Raw genomic sequence first — 20,559 nt, forward strand, 5'->3', positions numbered from 1 at the left:
GCGCCCCAAAGCAATGAGTTCTTTGAAACATACGAAAACATAATATTTTCCACATGACCAAATTTTAAATAATAACAAACTCATCCAGCCATGCAAATAAATACAAGCTCAGTTCCTATTTTGTCCCTGAGATCTGCACTTTTTAACCTTGTTCAAACCAACATTTGATAGAGGAGAGAAAGAATGGGTCCCGGAATAAAAATACCTTGTACAATACTGCTCCATGGTGGTGATTTATTCATAATCCTCTCAACCTTCCATCAGTCCTCAAGAATCAATCCTAACTCTATTTGAATAAACCCTATTTTCTATATTTTCTCAGTTGTCAAACAAGTAAAACCCTATGCACTGAATGATTGAGAGATTGCATTAGTGTAATACTTCCACAGTGGAGTTTGCATGGTCTCCCTGTATTAACATTAGTTTACTCCCACAGTCCAAAAACATGCAGATTAGGTCAAATGTAAATCTATAGATGTGAATATGATGGCAAAAGATGTTAATAACAACATTTAAAGTCGGTACAGTTACTCAAGTACTGTACTTAATTACAATTAGAAAGGTACTTCACTTGAGTATTTCTATTTCCTACCTTATTCTCATACTTGTTGTATTTTCCACTCCACTACATTTATCTGACGGCTTTAGTTACTTATTACTTTGCACATGAATATTATTCAAAATGTAATCAGCAAATAAATTATGATGCATTTTTATAGTTTTTATTGATTCTTGGGGTGAAATTCACAATTTATTAAAAAGTATAAAAAGTAATTAGCCCCACGTTTACCTGCAACATTAGTGATGCTTACAGATCAATGCATCACTTGTTATTATCCTGTAATATAATTTACATTATTTTGAAATGGGCTGTTTTGCTCAGTGAGTACTTTTATTTTTGTTACTTCAAGTACATCGACGCTAATTCCTTGTACTTTTACTTGAGTAATTGCTTTTTACTTTTCCTTGTAACAGAGTATTTCTAATATGTGGTATTGCAAGTAATAACTAAAAGATCTGGGTACATCTATAAAGTAGCATAAGAAAGAAGTATTGTATAGTATACTATAGTTACTCTGCATGAAAAGGGATCAGGATGAGGAAATAGCAGCAAACGCTACAGACCTTTTGGCCACCTGAAATACTGATGTGGACAAATATGGATTGTGTGTGTGTGTGTGTGTGTGTGAGTGTGTGTGTGTGTGTGTGTGTGTGTGTGTGTGTCAGAAAAGTCTGTGTTGAATCAAATGCCACAGAGTTATATGTAAATGCAAATGTCGAAAATATATTCCTACCACTCTTAGCTAAGTTTAGCCACAGTTCAAACCCTTTTAATGTTGTATTAGTTTGACGTTTCTGTCAGTTATCTAAACACACAGCATTGTGGACCTTAATGATTTCACTTTTGAACTTTAACCTTGTAGTAATAATAATAATAATAATACAGTTGAGAGCTACAGTTTTACTATATGTGTGTGCGTGTGCTTAGCAGAGAAACACTGAGACAACACTTCTTGACCACGTGTGACTTTTTATTGCATTGGTTCACATTCCAAAAGAAGATACTGCCACACATCTATCAGCAAAGAAGACTACAAGTTAGTAAAAATGTTGTTTTTTTTGTTCTTTCCAAAGATTAATCATGTCTTCTTACAAACATACAGGCAATGCAACAGTCTTAAAATACAAAAAATCATACATTACCAGCCATATCAATGCACACAAGGACCAGCATCATACTTAAACTATAACACTGTTAAATGCTTAAATGTGTTCAACAATTTAGTGATTTAGGGAAGGCTCCTTTTTATTCAGATTCCACAACATTGGATTATGGGAGGCGAAGGGATGGCTGGGGGTCACAAAGGGGTCACAGCTGCCTTCTCTCTGAGTTTCCCTCGAGCCATTTGATCATGCCACCAAAACCAACACTGTGAGGCGAGTGTATGTGTGTCTGTGCACAAAAAGGCACAAGTATGAGCGTAAGTGACAGTGTTCATGTCTGCAAACATGCAACTTTATGCCCTAATATCTCCTTAACATCATAAAATTATCGGGTTTATACTTCTAAAAAACGTGTTATTCAACCATCTGCGCTGCATAATAGAGACAGTTTGTATGTCTGGTGTGGGTGTTTGGGGGTTAATGAGCGTGCTGAGGGGACGCATACAAAATAAAACTCAAGAAAATAATAATATCAAATAAAACATCAAATTCACATAGGTCCCAGAGCAATATAAGCACTTGCTACAATCGTACAACAGTTGAGAATTTACAAATACAGATAAGGCACAGGAAATCATACAGTGGCAGCTGTTTCAATAAACAAAGCCAGAGAATGTGAGAGGAAGATTTGTGAGAAACCTAAGGCATAGACTCAACGTGCTTTGTATTGAAATTCTTGCTAAGTATTCGCAAAGAAATTCATCTTTACTCAAATAAATGGATGATTCCACAGCGTGGGAATTTTGTCTTCATGGAGTTTGTGGGATTAACTCAATTCTGTAATCACAATTATATAACGTGTGTGATTCCTCTTGACAATGAAATAACTGAAAACAGCTGCTCTGCACATTATGTACATTATCAGACATGGGATGGGGCGTAATGTACAACGGGAGTCACCCCTAGTTGTTTGTTTCTCTTTAAATTTGAAAGCATTGCATGAGTATTGTTATTTTCTTGTGGGGTAAGGACCTGCTTATGGTCACATGAAATCAAGTAGAAAGATTTTTTTCACAGCCAGGTCAAGGATGCTTGTTTTCATTGATGAGCACGGTTTCTTTTATTGTCTGGCCTCCAACAATACTTTGTGCTGATGGTGCATGATCTTTATCGCCCGGACGCCTGTTTGTACAGCACGAAAAGAGAGGATTTGGCCTGAGGTCGCTGCTATAGTTCGTTCTCTGATAGGGCAAAATGAGCCCTGCTCTCTGCCAAAGTACACAGTTCTACTTAAAGGCTACAAAACACGCGTCTAAAATGAAGAGATATACGATCACATTGAAAAAGACATTCAACATGTGGTCTTTTTTTTGTTGTTTTTCCTCACTAACTCAGTTCTGGCTGTGCTGCCTGGTATATAAACATGAAAAGGAGAGATATGCTCTGAAATGTATGCACATCTCTCTTCACTTGAAAGAATCCTATGTATATGGATGCATAGATGAGGTGTTATGAGGGTTGAAGGCCTTGCACAGAGTCTAAACCTCTGAATGTGCAAAAAAAAAAAAAAAAAAAGAAGAAGTATGCTCTTCTTAACCTGAAAATAGAATTTTCTTCCTCTTCTCAAAGAGCAGAATACATTTCTAAATGTACCGGCGCTTAATCGTGTGATTTGTGTATCCGAGAGCAGTCTCACCCGTGCCGTGTGAAGCAACATGCTGCATTTGCAGTATGTCGCTGTCTGAATGGGAATGAAAGTCACTGCCTAACTACAGCGAAAATACTGATTTGAAGACACACAAGTATAACTCTTTCCCCTATCTACTCAAACCCCATGTAAAAATGTCTAATCCTCCATCGTATATCATTAAAACTCTTTCAATAGAAAAAGATGTTTCTAAAAATTGAACATTTGAATTTTCATCAAGTAAAAACATTTCCCCCCTGCATGTGTCCTTTCCACATTTTTAAATATAAGAACACGCTTAATAAAAAAACCTACTCCTCCCCTCTTTAACCTCTACTTTATATTTCATTTGATCACAAACACGCAGATTTTTGCCTCTTTGTAAAATTGTAGCCTGTGTCCTAAAGATTTGAATCTATCCCTGTTGATTTTGTTTTTCATCCATTGTTTTTTAACCTGCCTGTTCGAGAGTGTGCGTTGTCTTGAGTTAGGTGTGTGTGTGTGTGTGTGTGTGTGTGTGCTCTCTCTTGTGTTGAACATCTGCTGTGTGCAGGTGTACATGTGCTCTCTCTCTCTCACAGGGTCATATGTTGAGATCGTCTGACCTGGCCCTGCTGCTGGCTTTGCTCAGTCGGCTCAGCGGTCTGGTGTCTTCTATCGTATCCGTGGCCTCCATCCTTGCCTCTGCTGGAGTAACCCCCTCCCCGTTCACCGCCTCCTCTACCTCCAGATCCTCATCCACAACCTTCTCCGCTTTCTCTGCTTCCACCTCTGCCGGCTGCACCTCCTCGGCCTCCTCATGTAACGTTACCCCCGCTGTCTCAGTGGTCTGGGCGTAGGAGGGCAGAGTCTCGTCATACACCTTAGAGATGTCCCCCATAGGCAGCACCTCCTCCACCTTCTCTTCCAGCCCCGGGAAGGGTGGAGCCCCTCTGCCAGCCTCCATGCCCACTTCAGTAAGCGGGTAGAGCTGGGTTATGGGAGCTTTCTCCTCCTCCAGCAGCTTGTAACCTTTCGCTCTTTGAAGGGAGGGCATAGCCAGTGTGGGCAGGTTCTTTCCTTGTGGTGGCAGGGAGGCCAAGCCCTCACCTTGAGCTGGGGCAGGGGCCGGCTTACGAAAGACAAAGCGAATCTTCTTCAGGCCCAGGTGACTGATCTCCACAAAGTTGAGGAAGAGTGAGACGCAGGCCACAGCCAACATAAAGATGATGAAGACGGTCTTCTCCGTGGGGCGAGACACAAAACAGTCCACCGTGTTGGGGCAGGGCCAGCGGCTGCATTTGTACAGCGGCAGGATGCGGAAGCCATACAGGAAGTACTGTCCCACCACGAAGCCCACCTCAAACAGTGTTTTGAAGATGATGTGACAGATGTAGGTCCTCAGCAGGGTACCCTCCAGCCTGAACTTCTTGCTCCCCTTTGTGCTGGTCTCCTTAGTGGTGCGGACACTTCCCTGGTCGGGTGCCAGGGGGAGACGCTCCTCACTCAGCTCCTGCTGCCGGCTGAGTTCTGCCTCCTCGCGCTCCTTGCGTTTCTCCTCCATGTGCACATGGTGCACAGCGTGACCCACGTACACCAGAGACGGTGTGGACACAAAGATGATCTGCAGCACCCACAGACGGATGTGGGAGATGGGGAAGGCCTCATCGTAGCACACGTTTTCACACCCCGGCTGCTGTGTGTTGCAGACATAGTCAGACTGCTCATCGCCCCACACAAACTCCGCCGCCGTGCCCAGGATGAGGATACGGAAGATGAAGAGCACCGTGAGCCACACCCGGCCGATCACCGTAGAGTGCTCGTTAACTTCCTCTAAAATATTACCCAGAAAGCTCCAGTCACCCATGATCGGTCCGTAGCACTGCAGAATGAAGGGTGGGGTAGGAAGAGACACAGAGGGTGCGAACAGACAGGGAGGGTGGGGTATGCAGGACAGACAGGGGGAGGAGATTAGAGACGGTCAAAAGTAAGAAATGGAGGAAAATCAAACGTGTCAAAAAATAAATCCAAGCCATAATTTCATGCCACCACACGCGATTATATTAGAAAACGTAAAGAATTTAAAACTTCTAAAGAGTAGTTTTGGAGTCCATTTTATTCCCAATGAAATTAGATAAAACATGTTAGATCAATATATTAAATATAAATTGTTTAGCAAGGTATTTTCGGTTAGATGGCTGCTTGTTCTCGATGTTAACAAAATTAACTATGTCGAACATTAAGAGTGGTGCAAACCAAAAGATATCTTGCTCTTGCTCTTCAAAAAAATGTGATAAAAAAATTCCCAATTAAAATATAATAAAGAGAGATCAATAAGTAACAAATAGTCCCTTCTTCTGTAAAATATGATATAGGTTAAATGTAATCAAATGGGCAACTTGCCACAGCTGCGGCTCCCGCGAAGTTGAGTCCTGTCCCGTTCTCTTGGCACCCGGCAGGGAAAAGTGAACTTTTTTCTGCCCTCTTTCCCACCTAAAGCCCCGTCCTTGTCGCCCCACTGAGCAGATGTGAATGAATCGGCTCTGATGGTTGGTTTTTAGTTTGCTGCAATATTTAAGCTTGGAGCCAGACGGCCTTTATTTGCCGGGCGACGTGTGGTGACGCAGGAGACAATAGGATCAACAGAGCCAGAGCGGGGATGTATGGGAGCAGGCCTCAGGCTCCCACACCAACATGGACACTGTGCAGCCGGGGCACCGAGTCCACAGCAGAGCACGCCAGCTCCATGCATGCAATGTCCTCACACATATATGTACGTAGAAGCACAGATACAGTAGATGAAACAATAACAGCAGCTGATGTGCCTCCAGCAGCACTGCCATGCCCAACATTAGAGCAGAGAGATGAAGGAGAGTTTATGTCCTCCTGCATTAACGATGGACATTGTTGTTTATGCAGCTATTCAATACAGGCAGCAGCAGGTTAATGTCAACTTTGGGTTTCAATAAGATAAATGCTCTTACGTTGATCCTTTACAATTATTTTCTGATTTTGTTTTACAGGAGGGGGTGGTCATTTTTTTTACAATTAATTTAATTGATAAAATTTTCCCATTCGGCATCGGTTATAGAAATTAGAAATTTTAGTTTTCAGAAATTCCTATAAGACAGATTCAGAATGTCATATACACCACAATATTACCAATGATGTAAAATAAAAACTATTTGAATCATTTTCAATCACATTTCTGTTTATATCGCCAACATAACTCATAGACCACTGACAAAAACATCTGCTGTAATAACACTGCAGAAATCAGAGTAATACTCATGAAATAGTCTGTCTTCCCTTCTTTTCCAGGCTTTTCAGACAAAGTTAGTTAGTTAATTAAAATTAAACAATGCCAATTTTTTTTATCTTTTCACTAGAAAACTCACATAATTCCTTGTTAATATTTTTGAATCAAAGGAAGAATACCACTTCTTAACTGTGCAGCTAAAAATGAGATACAACATGTGATTCGGGGCCAAAATTTTGTTTGAAATGCTTCCTTTTTTTCTTCTTTTTCTGAAAATCACATTTACACATTTTATTTGTGAGTGTTTTTTTATTTCTTTATTGTGATCTTTCACTGGTACAAAACACATGTACTTCTCATTTAAACAGTTCAGTTGTTGCATCTGGATTGTGTGTTTGTGTATCATCATATCTTTGTCACTTGGACGCGCTGGAATGTGAAGAATGCGAACCATTGAGCGAAAGCGCACGCTGAAATGTCTCTATTATGCAGGTTAGTCAAACTTTCCCGGCTCAGAGTAGAAAAACATTCAGCAGCAGTCTTTGATCTCTGAATCCCTCCACAGATGTTTGAACAGAGGAAAAGCTACCACAGAGCCTAAAGAGGACTCTTTAAATACCTGGAATTCTGAAACTATCTCCAGGTTTGCACAATTGCAACTAATATCCTCACTACAAGTGAAAATGTTTGGGACAAAATGAACGATGACAAACTTGTCTTCTTGGATTCTGACTCAGTATTTGATTCACGTCAGCTTCATGATGGCATCTTTAACCTGATTTAAATATATTACTTAAACACACACACGCATGGCAATGTTATTCTTATAGGATGTAACTGTTTTGTTTTTTTATCATATTCATCATAATAAAATCAAGTATTAATTCAAACAAAATATGTATTATTTATTAAAACAATTCTAATATTCATCTTTTTTATTAAGTTGTGTTAATGATTGCTTTAATTAATTCTATTTTGTTTTTTGTAAGTTGTGTTTGTTCTCATACCTGTCTATAAAAATTCAGTCCCATACTAACTAACTGCAAGAAACAACTCTGGTGACAGAGAGTTAATACAAAATCGAGCTCAAGTGCATGCCCATTCATCGGCCTCATTGAAAACAAATCATTGCTAAATATCATATTTGTTGTGGTTTGTTTGTTAAACTGGGAAAATTTCTGCTCGGCCACATTTTTAAGCTAATTTTTTTGATGGTTTTAAAAATGTGGCTTTATTAATGTTAAACAAACATTTTCCCATGTCCATATGTTTTTATATTAAACTATCAGCCTATCTGCACATAGGGAACAGGACGCTATTACATACATTGGAATACGACCCACCGTGTTGAAATGCAGAACCTCACAATGATGTGATTTCTTTATGCCAATATTTAATACTTTCATCATCATTTCACACGTTTGGTTAAGTTTATTTGAAGAAAGCTTTTGTTAGCCCCTTATCCAAATTGTTGAAAAACTTCTCCCGGGAAACCGCTGATGCATCAAATTTAAAGGAAGGAACAAAACAATTACGAGGCAGTCTGAAACAGTTTGTTTACGGTCACACAACTCATTTCCCTTTGCACAATTTAATTTCCAGGTTCCACGATTGTTTCATATTCCCAGGACCCGATGAAGTTTGAACAATGCGGTTTTCTTTGAAGTCTGATTTTCCTTCAATGCGGATATTTCTCGGGTGGAACTATCAAAAACGCATATATAATACATAAATTCAACATGTTTATATTTGACCTTTTATTAGAAATTTAAAAATTAAACTAAATATTCTGTTTTGTTCAGAATTTTTTTTAGTCCATCTGGACAAAATAGTGACATTTTTCAAATTATAAATGAAAAGGGTAATGAAAGAAATACAGCATCTTTTAATTATTCAACATATTTTAATCAATTCTTCATATGGACAATGGAGGTGACCTCCTACAGGCCACATGTATCAATGGTCAAAATCAACAATCATTAATCAATAGAGGTCATCACTCCTTATATGGACATATCTCCACTCTGCCCATCTTATTACAGCCAACCCTCGCTGTCTCTCAACCAATAGCGTTCCCTGTCCTAGGTGACATCACTGGGCTGGTGAACTGGAAAGTCCACCTCTTGATGTCTGCTCTCTGATCTGTTGGTTAGTGGCAGATTTGGCCTCCACACTGAGCTTCACTGATCCCGCAGCTTTTCACAAATGGATGATGTAATCTTAGAGCAAGTGTGAGGCACTATGTTGTTAAATGTGCCCAAATTGTTTGTTACAGTTTCCCTCTGAATGACATCCAGGGACATCAGTGTGTATGTTAGCTGACTGGATAGCTAGAACTAGTCTCCATATATCCAGGAGCAGTGATATCTTCTCATATAAAAATGTCCTCAACAAAAAGCCCAAATACTCGCTCTCCTCATGGGCCCTGGATGGCACATGGGCTCAGCCCGATGGGTCGGAGGATAGAAGCCATGTTCAAAGCTCTGTGGAGGCATCAGGGTGTATCCACTGAGCTGGGGGAGCAGGGGACTCCCTTTAAAGAGCTGTGTGTTGGCATAGTGGACGCTTGCATGCTAAGCCCTACGGTGGGCCCGTGAATGGCACCGGGATTTCACATAAAGACATGATGTCATGATGCAGGGTGCGGACTCTATTGAGCAGGTGCAGTGAGGCGTGAGGCCAGATTAGACCGCCGAAGCAGGGAACCAACTGGCGGTTAATCAGAATGCTAACACGCTAACAAACATATCTTGCTACGATCTGCCTACGGCGCTGGTACCACACGCTTCCTGCTCGCGGGGCCTTTGAGAGTCAGGAAGTAACTGATATCTTACTGCTGTAACGACCTTATCGATGCCATGCAATTTAAGACACATATTTCGTTGAACAATAAGCATTATGTGATTCTGACACGTGGTTTGTTTTGGCCTCCCTGTAACCTCTCACACAATGAACATCTCGCATCGCTCCCTGAGGAAAAACACCTTTCAGGATGAGTGTGTTTTTGCACTACTCATGGGCCAAATAATGAGCAGCAATGATGTCCTGATGCGAACAGATGCATATTCTTGATTTATACTGAAGGTACGAGGGAGTTTCTGATCATTTGAGGGTTCTGGATTCAATCCTCTGCAGCGGTGCTTCGGGTTTGGCCACATCATGTCTCTGTTGCTGCACATGGTTGGTCTGTCTCGTTCCATCTGAACTCATCTCGGGACAACAGTGGGAGTTATCAGCAACAAGGACTGCAGCGGGGGGGACCGGCCATTCTAAACTGCAAGCAAGCAAACTTTATTCATATGGCACCTTTTGAAAGAGAAGTTACATATATGGTATATTTGCATCCAGTTGCAGTTGATAGTATTTAACGTGGGCTCTGCCCTCTGCTCAAAGGATCAGAGTGAATACAAACTTTAATGAAAGGCGGGGAATCACTGTGACTTCAGTAATCTAATGCTTACAACTAACTTACATTAACTCTCATTTTGACAGGTCTCAAAATAATAGCTTGACGGGTCTGAACCTCCATTTCATTAGTGAACGGGCGAAAATCTGTTGGTTATAAGTCCTCTATTGAGTAAAGGATCTTCAATAGATTATTCAAATCAAGTTTAAAGTGTGTAATGCATGAAGACTGCTGTATTTTATGACCTCAGCATTTTTAGCTGACAGCAATACCACTCGGCCTTTCGCAGTACGCCCTCAAAGAAGCAGTCATTGAAGAATAACATTGCCATTGCTCTAAATTTTCTTATCGCTTATAAATGCCATGAAAAGACCAAAAGTAACAATAGTCCTCCTCTCACTATGGACAACACCATTATATATACAGTTGTGCAATTAAGGAACTGCTATCTGCTTTTAATGTTGTTCAGAAGAATCTCTGTGAATTGAGACTTAGTTGAATATTTGCTTAAAAAACAACTTTTACTCTCTCAACATCTTGTGCTGGGCAGGTTGTGTTATTGAATAACTGTTTCAAATTGAGATGACCGTGCAGCATTTTGAAGATAAACCTCATGTCTCCACGCTCATGATGTCTCCTGCTTTTTCCTCACTCACTATTTTAGTTGTCTGTGTCAGTTTGACATTCACAGAAAGGAGGCATTCACAGCGGGTTAAAAGAGATGGTATCAGCGATGCCCTTCACAGATACAATGTGACCTGGGGGCAGCGCTGTCCCATGACATTGCACAAAACTAAGACCTCAATGGCACGAGGCTTACGCTTAAAGACAGAGATCCACTTGTTTCTAAACCCTTGTTTATTCAGTGTGCAAACATCCATACATATTTGTGCCCATATATGTGTGTGCCATCGTTTCTCTTTGTGTATTAGTGACCTACTGCCACAGTGACAAAGCCCTCGTTTTTTCTCATGAGTCATCCGTTTAGACTTAGAGCAACTTCCCTTTGTTTTGAATAGAGCTATTAGACGTCAAGATACCAACAATTTACCAAGCAGCTTACTTTGTTATACGACCACTGTTACACAGACCTTTCTCTCTCCCTTCCACAAGTGTGAACATTCTTCTCCGGGAATTTCTCATTTCCTCTGAGAACCAGGCAAACGTTTCTTTCCTGCGATGGTGAGAAAGTTTTGAAACTATTCTCAAAGGCATCCACACTTTACTGAGTAAACATCGGTGACACTGCGGCCACTCGCTTCAGTATTAGCCAACGGAAACTGGTGAGAAGATTGATAAAAAAGCTGCAGTTTAGGAAATTGACCCTGTGATCTTAAACTGAGACAGAAAGCTACGCCAGTCAGTCAGAATGAGTTTAAATACATGCTCAGACACACATATTAATGCATACACACAAACACTACATGTGTCACATCTGTTCCCATAGCATGGTGTTCTTGCTACCCAGCTGGACTTGGGTTTGATCATTGTGTTCCAGAGGTCACATTTGTTGTATTTGGTCCAGGCCACTGTCCCTCCTGTGCTGAACTGTTCACACAGACGACAGTCTCATGAGCCGGGGTCGTTTAGAGCTTGGAAGTGCAGGCCTGTTAAACACACTTTACTATGGGAACTGGTCCACAAAAACACTCACACAAGTTTGAGAGCTAATAAAGTCAAATGCGTCATTATGAAGGAAAAGTGGTTTTCTTCATAAATTAAAGTTTGTCCCTCCATAAATATTTTTCACCGGCTATTGTACGACAGTTTGTAGGAGAGTTAAATACAGATTGATCGCTGGAACGATTCCAAAAGAGAACGGTGTGTTTAAATGGTGAGAAGATTGGACTGTTTGGACTCACTACCTGCATTTGTGCTTAAGGTTTCCCCTTCCATGTCCTGTTACAACACCAGCGCACACCACCTCCTGTGTCTGTGAGCGGGCTCTGTTGTTTAAAGGGGCCACTATTGTCTTGTGCGTTCGTTTCGGGTGCGTGAGTCTCGTGTTCACGTCTCAAATGCTTGGGATGATTCTCCAGGGAAGTTTGATTATGTCTCTGAGACTGTAAGCAAGACTAGCTGCCCCATCAATTGAGACCACCACATTATTTTAAAGAGTTTAGGATCAGCCTCTCATTATTATTATGGGGAAAAGGTACATTAAAGAGCCTGATTTTGTGGTACACAAAATGTATAATAGCACTCCTAAATTTCAGATTCCAATTATTTGTCATTATATAATGTACTTTTATTTCCGTTAGTAAAAATAAGAGAGCATAACAAAGAGATTTGTCTTGTTTTGTCTGTCATCTCATTGACATGTTCAGTGACTCGTCCAGCACTCAATGTGATGATTTGTCAGGTCCCTCTTGATAATGACGTGATGCATCTCAAACCTGGAAACAATACATTTGTTCAGGTTGATGTCTGACATCAGTCATAGTTTGCGGACTTCTGAGTTGCGTTATGTGTCAGTTGCGAGGCTTTACATTACACTCAGGAAAGAGCAATAAAAGAGAGTGTGTTTTTCAGACATGATATTTGTTACGACCACAATATTTATGCTAGTTCACCTTTCACCTCAAATGTGATGCCCAGCTATGTGAGGACATTTTGGGATTTGGTGGCACTCACAAGCACATTTTCCATCAGGGTCTTAAAATGCGTTTTAGATTATTTAGTAGGGCCTCGTCGGGGATGAGGGGCCCTTAACCGCTCACATTACACCTGTTTTAAACACTGTACAGTTCATTTTAGAGCGGATTTTAAAATTGTATTACTTGCATAAACTGGTACCTGGTTACATTACCAAACATATCACTCTCTATAATGCTAGAGTTGAGGCAAGACTCGGCTTTCACTTAGTGAAACTTAAATTCACTTTTTTCCAACACTTTCATTTTATAACTTACTCTTATTTTAATAATTCTTTATACATGTTTAGCCAGTAATTTCTAACTGCTTTTGTCTTAAATATTGTCATGTGCTGTCATGTTTTCATTGCATTTCAATTGCTGTGTTTTTATGTTTTAAAGGAACTTAATTCCCTTTGTAACTTTGTAAGTGCTCTATAAATATAGTGGATTCAAGTTATTAGTTTATTCATTAGTTTGTGTATGCCCCAAGACAGCTTTATAGAACGAAATAGGGCCAACAACACCTCTACGAACATGCTGGTCTCACACATCTTAATATTAAAGAAAGCCGCTGTATTTTACAATTTTTGTACACTTTCCCAGAACAATTTTGTCTCTTCTGGAGCCCTAGTGGATGTATATGTGCTATGTCACACACAGATAAAGACCTTTAAATAAATGACTACATTTTTACAAGACCAGACCCTGCGTCAGGAAACCAAGTAACCTGGCAGCTTCATGTAGTCTGGGTTTAAGAGAAAGAGAGAGAAACGGGGTGCGACACAAGGCATGAATTGTTCTCACCAGTGAAGAAGGAAGTGGAAGGGCAGCTTCCTCTCTGTGTAACGCCAGGCACCATGAGGGAGAGGAGAGTCGATGTGCACACAATGGAGAAGGGCTGGGTGGAGGGCAGACATGAGGCGTTAATGGAGGGAGGATGTAAGTGCTGCCTGGATACAAGAGGCTGGATGAGAGAGAGAGTGAAGTTCAGGATGACTAGTGAGGGATTGAGATGATGGTTGTAGACAGGCAGGAATTTAAATGACCACCTCTCTTGGATTCCTGTAAATCAATATGTTTTGTTTGTCGTTCCCACTTTCCCACAGCTTGACAAATCAACATATCAAGTGATTTCCTGGAAGTTTCATGACTCATGCCTTTTCCTCAAAGGTAAAACCACTAGACTATATGATATGATGTGATGAATGTGGTGGATTTCCCCCTGTATGATCCAAGAATGCTCCTAATAAACTAAGGAGTGAAACATCATTGAAATACACCAACGTGTATATGAGCATTTAACTTCCCCATGGTGTCTTGACACACATGAGGCTGATGAAATCCCTTGTGCCTCACATCAGCAGTTGTGAGATGACCTCATCAAAGAAAAACGTACTGGTTGTGTGCGTAGCAAGTAAGAACGTAAGCGATTCAGAACTGTTGTGGGGATAGTTTGTTTTTTAGCACCTCATACCTTGATTTTATTGTCTAGTTACCTGATGGTCAATTATGGTCAGGTCAGATGAGGCTAGAGAGACTTGCTAAGTGTTAGCAATTAAGCTGTATGAGAAATGCTACCAAACATGGAAATACTTTTCTTCAGTAGGTGTGTAATTTCACCTAATTACTAAGAGTTGCTTCAGTCCAGTTATCACTGACAAAAAAGGCCTATTTCTATTTGTTTATTGCATTGGTTATTCAAGTTCAACTTCGAAGCCTTTATTTGAAAGATGCACACGATTAAAAAAAGAAAGAAAGAAAGGATGGAGAACCCGGAATGCAGCAGTACCTTCTTAGTTATAGAAGGTTGTTTGACTGCATGGAACTTCATGTGTTCTTTATTTATTATGTAAACTTGGGAGCCATAGAAACATGCTGTAAACACTCTGACATATTTTCACCTTTGTAAGTTGATATGGTGTACTTGTTAGCAAGTCGTTTACTTGTTTAAACATGCAGCAGACAGTATAGTATTCAGTTGGATCTCTGCTTTTGTCTCCACCAACTTGTGAAGGAAATATCTGTCTGTGTAGCTGTTAAATGCTCCGCTGTGTTCAATAGCTTGTCTCTAGCGTCGTCGGTATGTGTATTTGGTGCAGTAAAGTGACTGACATGCTCGATAGCACTGGGGGGGAACTGCAGAGTTGTTAGAGTTGTTGTTTGTTATCTTGGAAATAATATGTACAGCAGTCAACCGCGAAAGACAAAGAATGTTTTGATCCTGTTTGAATTCTGCCATGAATTACACATATGATGTTTGTCAGTTCAAAAGATAATTGTGCAGGTCAAGAAACATGGACGTTTACCTTGGCTATCTAGGTAACTTAGCTATGTTCCATGAACAAATATAACGTTATTTTACCGTAAAGTGTTTCATCCAGGGACTCTTTTTATCAGCCGGGAACGAACAAACGAGCAGGACCCGTTGTTCTCGTAGGTGTTATTCACAGCATAATTCAGATAGGATAAAAAAAACATTTTTCTCTCACCATTAGCCACTGTACATATATTTGGGTGAAATATGGTCCAATGGAGGCCCACTGTGAATGGACTCTCTATAAGTGACCCTTTACACATGCAAATAGTTAAGATTTTAAGTTTTAAGGTGCTTTAATGTGATGAGCTTCATTACTCATTGATTCTCAGAACACCGGCTCTGGAAAGAAGTCCGGTGTTAACAGACTTGCAAACATGTGAGGAAATAAAACAAAAGGAGGATGAAAGGAATTAAGATTTTTTTATTTGTTATTTAGCTGCCTGAAGGGTGATCAAATTTCCTGAGGAATGCAGTGTAAGAGGGAACACTGTGGGTGTACATGTCGCTCAGGACAGGAAGAGCTGCCTGAAGGTCTGGAGATAGATTTCAGTGAAGGTTAACACCCTCCTTGTCACTATCGGGGGAACACATGGCCCGACACAGGGTGATTTAATGACTCCAGGTCCCCAAAGTCAGCCAGCCGCCCAACACAATGTTATCTACGGATAGGAGTGCCGGCACACACGGTCAACCATCCACTGGCGAACACCCAAAGGAGTTTCTCACACACGTTCAGTGGGTGAGAGAAATGATTTATAATTTAACGTTGCTTCATCAAATGAAGCAGAGTCACTTTAACAATGACCAGGCCAACAGGAAGTCATAAAACATTGCCATAGTATAGTGTATAAGACATGCCAAGCTCCCCCAAAAAATAAAAAAACGACCATTCATGATTTTATTTAATTTCTCAAATCGGCTGTAAATCCTTGACTTGTGTTTATTTGATTTAGAATAATTCCAGCCAAAGGTTCAGTAAGGAGGAAGAGGCTGTATTGAGAGCCATGAATGGCTTTTTCGTTGCCCTTGGCCGCTGACTGCATGTCGCACGTCTGCTGGACCTGATGAACAATACCGTCCTTTCATTCACTGTTTGTTTTCGGGGATGTATGGCGGGCACACATACACACATACACCCCATGTCTGCCTTCAATCATCGTACACACATAAAACATAAACGCTGGACAAAGTCAATCTGTTCACACACACACGGACACACATGACCCGTCTGTCCTCATGTCTGAGTTAGTTGGTTGTCTTGGGTGAAGGGTCTTGTAGATATCCCTCTTCCTGCATTTGTTTAGGCCGCTCCTTCTCCGCCGCTGCACACTGGGATGCTGTAACTCCACGGTGGTGACGGGTGGGGGGGGGGGAAATATGGCAGTAAGAGTCCATGTTTCCTCTGGCACTCTCCATATCTTGATAACCTTGCTCTTAGTAGGGCGGAGGAGGAACGTGCAAGGTTTTGTTTGCTTTCAGTTTGTTAAACCGTCGGTTGCTGACCCTGTACAAAGAAACACAGTAATCTTATAAAAACGTTTAGAATAAAAACATGAATAGGTTTTATACAACCCGACCGATACTGGATATTTGGGGCCAACAGGTTCTTTTCACAGCAGACATTTTGACTTGTCATAGTAGGAAATTTGCAAGAGGTTCTAACTAAAATCAACAATGGCTCTGATGTGTCCCAATAAGCTGTGACAGTGAGTCAGCATGCACAATACCAAGACCTTGAAACTGATGTGGCTCAATGGAATTCATTCATGACTGTTGATGGTTCACAGGGACAGACCTCAGCCTTTTACTGAGCCTTTGGAGTAAGCAGAGTAAGCTCAACGCTATAAAACAAATAGGAATCTGGGCTTAAAATATATATATATAACATAATACTGAATATTGAAACTTTAGATTAGCCATGCAACCATGTTTGAGTTTCTGTGGTGACCTGGAGGCCAACCACACTCATGTTTTCTAGAGTTGCACTATACTAAAGCCTTTCTAATGCTGAGTTTACAGTTTTTGGAGATCGCTGACAAAAGCCTCAGATCGGAGGACAATCGGCAGGTTGAATATCCAGATAGGCATTATGTGGGTCATACACAGTAATGCATGTGTGGCCCATATATGCCTTCATAAGCTCGTCATCATCAATGCTTCCAGTCTGGGACCGCCTTTCCATCAGCGGCAGGGTCAAAGAGGAGCTGGTCAGAATAGCATCAGTCTAAATCTGTAGACAGTGTTGGAAACAGATGGACTGACACACAATCCCTCACCTGTTTTGTAAGCTTTGTCACTTTATAATAAGCAAACAGCACGAATATTCAATTGTTGCCCATGAACACGGGCTCGCTTCTCTGGGTCGGCTTGTCAACAGAGCAGCACTGTTTTTTTTAATAACCTGGCTTGAATGGTAAATATGTTGATGAGAAGAGAGAAGGGATTGATGGTGTTGTATGTTCTTTTACACTTAAACCAAATAGACACGCATACAGTTTGTGTCACTTGTCCTGTGCTGACCTGAGATATCTTAAAAAACTATTCACCAGTTCAATACTACTTTTGAATACTTCATTAAGGGTTTCTAAATGGTCACAAATGGACTTATTAATTGGTAATTTATGTATTCATGCATTATTGATGAATGAGTAAAATCCATGTGTAAGAGCTGCAAGTTGACATTCAATTGATCGCACTAACAATTATTGCCGGTGTAGTCAAAGCCATTTAATGAAAGTAAAAACAAAAAGAAAACCAGACTTGAAAGCTTCTGCAAGAAAGTAATGTATTCTGATCTACGTTTTTTTTCTTCTTTTTTCCCACACAAGCGAGCATCAGCATTTCATTTATGCAAAAGATTAAATATTAATAAGGAAAATGTTAACAAGAAGACAATTGTGCAAAAGAATAAAAGAAAATTAGATGTAAAAAAAAGATATATGTATATATTAATAAAACTCAAAAGAACATATGAGGGAAGACAGAGACAGAAACAGGATGTTGACTCATGACCACATGTCAACAGTCACCGCAAAGTACAGTAAATGTGTCGGATTAACAGGAAGTCTGCTACGACAACATGCTAGTGCTGTGGGTCAGGCCTGTCAGTGACTTAGTTTGTGTTGACGTCCATGAGCGAATATGTGTTCGCCTCAGCTAAAAAAAAAAAGAAAATTGTTTCTCTCCTCAACCTTTCCCACTCTGGAGTTTCATACTACTGTCACATTAGCAGCCACCGGTGGATTAGATGAGTTGGAGGGTTTACATGAGGTTGGGATGGCCGTTCAGAAGCACATGTCCATCAGGCCTGGACTGAAATGAGTTTGTATCAGGAGCAGAATAGCAGGCAGGGGTCAGGCTGGTGGGCGGGTGGGGTGGGTTACACTAATGCATCCTGGCAGTGTGGGCTTTTTCCATCAAGTACACATCACACAGGGGCAAACACAAACACGTGCAGTTGTCCCTTTTTCTTCAGTTGTCCGTAACACACACACAAACACACATTCATCAGACCTCATTCTGGCATCGCCGAGAAGCTGTAAGTGATGAGATTAAGTGAAGTCATGGAACATCACTTCTTTGTTACAAATCACTTCATGCTGTTCCTCTGTGTGAATGGAGTTCCACTTCTAAATCCAGTTTGACGAGCAGCACAATGGAAATGTCAGCGCGGACTTTAAACTGAGGAAGGCTAAGTAATTAGGAATTAGCAACAGCTTTTCCATTCCTTCAAATACTCCATTAAAAGGTGGCGCTGACTGAGAGGATGTTAGGTGCTCCATGCCACGGGCTTGTGTTTAAGGAAACTCGGAAATCACTGGCAATTCTTACCGACGCCTGGCAACCTTTTCAAGACGGAAAAGGGTGTTTGAGCATTAGTTCATGTAGACGGAGCACTCTGACACGGTCTTCACAAAGAGGCTTCATTTTGTCTTTTAAGAGCAAGAAAGGAGGGATACAGATGTAGCAGGGACCTAGTTCCTGGCCAGAGATCTGCCAGAGCTGGTCATGAGATCCTGGTTGGTTTGGCTTCTCCTGCTATTTATCCATGCTAAAACATGTTCTCTGTTATGTGGTCAAAGGCCCAGTTGTTAGAGAGGAGAATTTAGCCATTCAGATCACTGTGCGAGCCATTACATCAGCAGGAGGAAGAAGAAATTGAGTAAAGAGCAAGCATATCATTGACTACTTAAAGGAGTAGTTTGGGATTCATTTTGGGTAATGCACTTATTCACTTTTTTGCTGATAATTACATGCAAAAAACGACACCACTATGTTCATTACATACAATTTAAGTCCAGAAGTCGATTAGCTTAGCTTAGCACAGAGACTGGAAACAGGAAGAAACAGCTCACTTGACTCCCTCTCAAAAACCCAAAGAGCCTTCAACTTAAACAGTGAGATATGTCATTCATTTTCTTGATCTGACACCAACATTGACAAGATAGCCGTTCCAGAAATGAAACCATTCCCTGATCTTACACCACTACAGTGAAGGTTTGGTTAGGTATAGACACAAAAAGTAGTTTCCAAAACGCATTAGCTATGCTAAGCTAACCAGCTTCTTCAAAATTCACCAGACAAGCATGCGAGTGGTAACATTCCTCTCTTAGCAAGATTCCTTTAAAGTCAAAACTTTAATATAGGAATAGGAGGGAAGTCCAGAGAGTGAATTTGACACACCATAAGCAGAAGACAGATCAAAAGAACGATGCAATGTGGCATTACAGTTACATCATTTGTAAATGTACATTAGAATTGTTTGTCCATGTGTGAGTGCCCATCCTGTGCCCTCACCACATAATTAAAGCCATTTGACTGCATGTTGGCCCTTCAGCAAGGATAAATCTAACCTAAAAGATCCCCTTTATATAATGCAGTACGTATCTGCAGGCAGGCTGCGTTGCTAAGAGATTGGCCCGGGTTAAAACTCACACCCCATATGGCACAAGAGAAAACGAGGAGGAAGGACGGAACGAGGAGAAGGATGAGCTCTTTGAGTTTTGTCTGTGACTCTTTGTTCGCATCCCAAACTTTAGCAGATGGTTTCAGATCTCGTGGCTCCAACACCTGACTTCATGACTGTTTCTTCTGTTTCTACTGCTTTATTTTTAGCCTGGGGAAATCCAGATTGGAGGGATGTTTGGGTCTCCAAAATAAAGCTAAAAACACATTTTTAAGAGAGTCATCCCATTCCGTATCAGTTTGTCTTTGCATTAATTTGATATTTTATAAATATTATTTTTTATATTTTATATTTGTATTAAAAATCTTGCATTATAGGAATGTTGCCCTGCCTGTCACTGAACACAGCACAGACAACAGCTGTAAACCTGAAGGACCACGCAGTAAATAAGAGCACTCTGGAAGTTTACTCTCAGCGGAATCGCTATTGATCCTAGAAAACAATTCCACTTCCTTTCCCCGTTGCCGAAGAATGCTTCCCAGCAAAAAATAGAGCACCAGGGATGTAAGAATAAAAGACGGGGGGGGGGGGGGGGGGAGATGGAGGAGGAGAGACAGAAGGGAGGGCCGTTGGGGGAATCACTCTTGTGATGCCCCTGCTTTTCTTCTCTTGCCCCTTGAGTGGACTAACAGTTTGGTGTTGGG

General features: G+C 40.8%; 1 protein-coding gene across 1 annotated transcript; it reads right to left on the minus strand.

Annotated features, from left to right (window-relative positions):
• Positions 1–3,612: 3,612 nt before the first annotated feature.
• LOC116395493 (gap junction alpha-8 protein) lies at positions 3,613–5,198 on the minus strand. The gene has a single exon (XM_031869430.1). The coding sequence runs from the start codon at positions 5,196–5,198 to the stop codon at positions 3,936–3,938; it is 1,263 nt and encodes a 420-aa protein (XP_031725290.1). The 3' UTR covers positions 3,613–3,935.
• Between the last annotated feature and the right edge of the window lie 15,361 nt (positions 5,199–20,559).

This window comes from Anarrhichthys ocellatus, unplaced genomic scaffold (genome assembly GCF_004355925.1).
Source record: "Anarrhichthys ocellatus isolate YVR2014 unplaced genomic scaffold, GSC_Weel_1.0 scaffold47, whole genome shotgun sequence".
Lineage (NCBI taxonomy): Eukaryota > Metazoa > Chordata > Actinopteri > Perciformes > Anarhichadidae > Anarrhichthys > Anarrhichthys ocellatus.

Bases quoted from the DNA above. Each gene is read 5' to 3' on its own strand.
- LOC116395493 (XM_031869430.1), bottom strand. From the start codon at position 5,198: ATGGGTGACTGGAGCTTTCTGGGTAATATTTTAGAGGAAGTTAACGAG.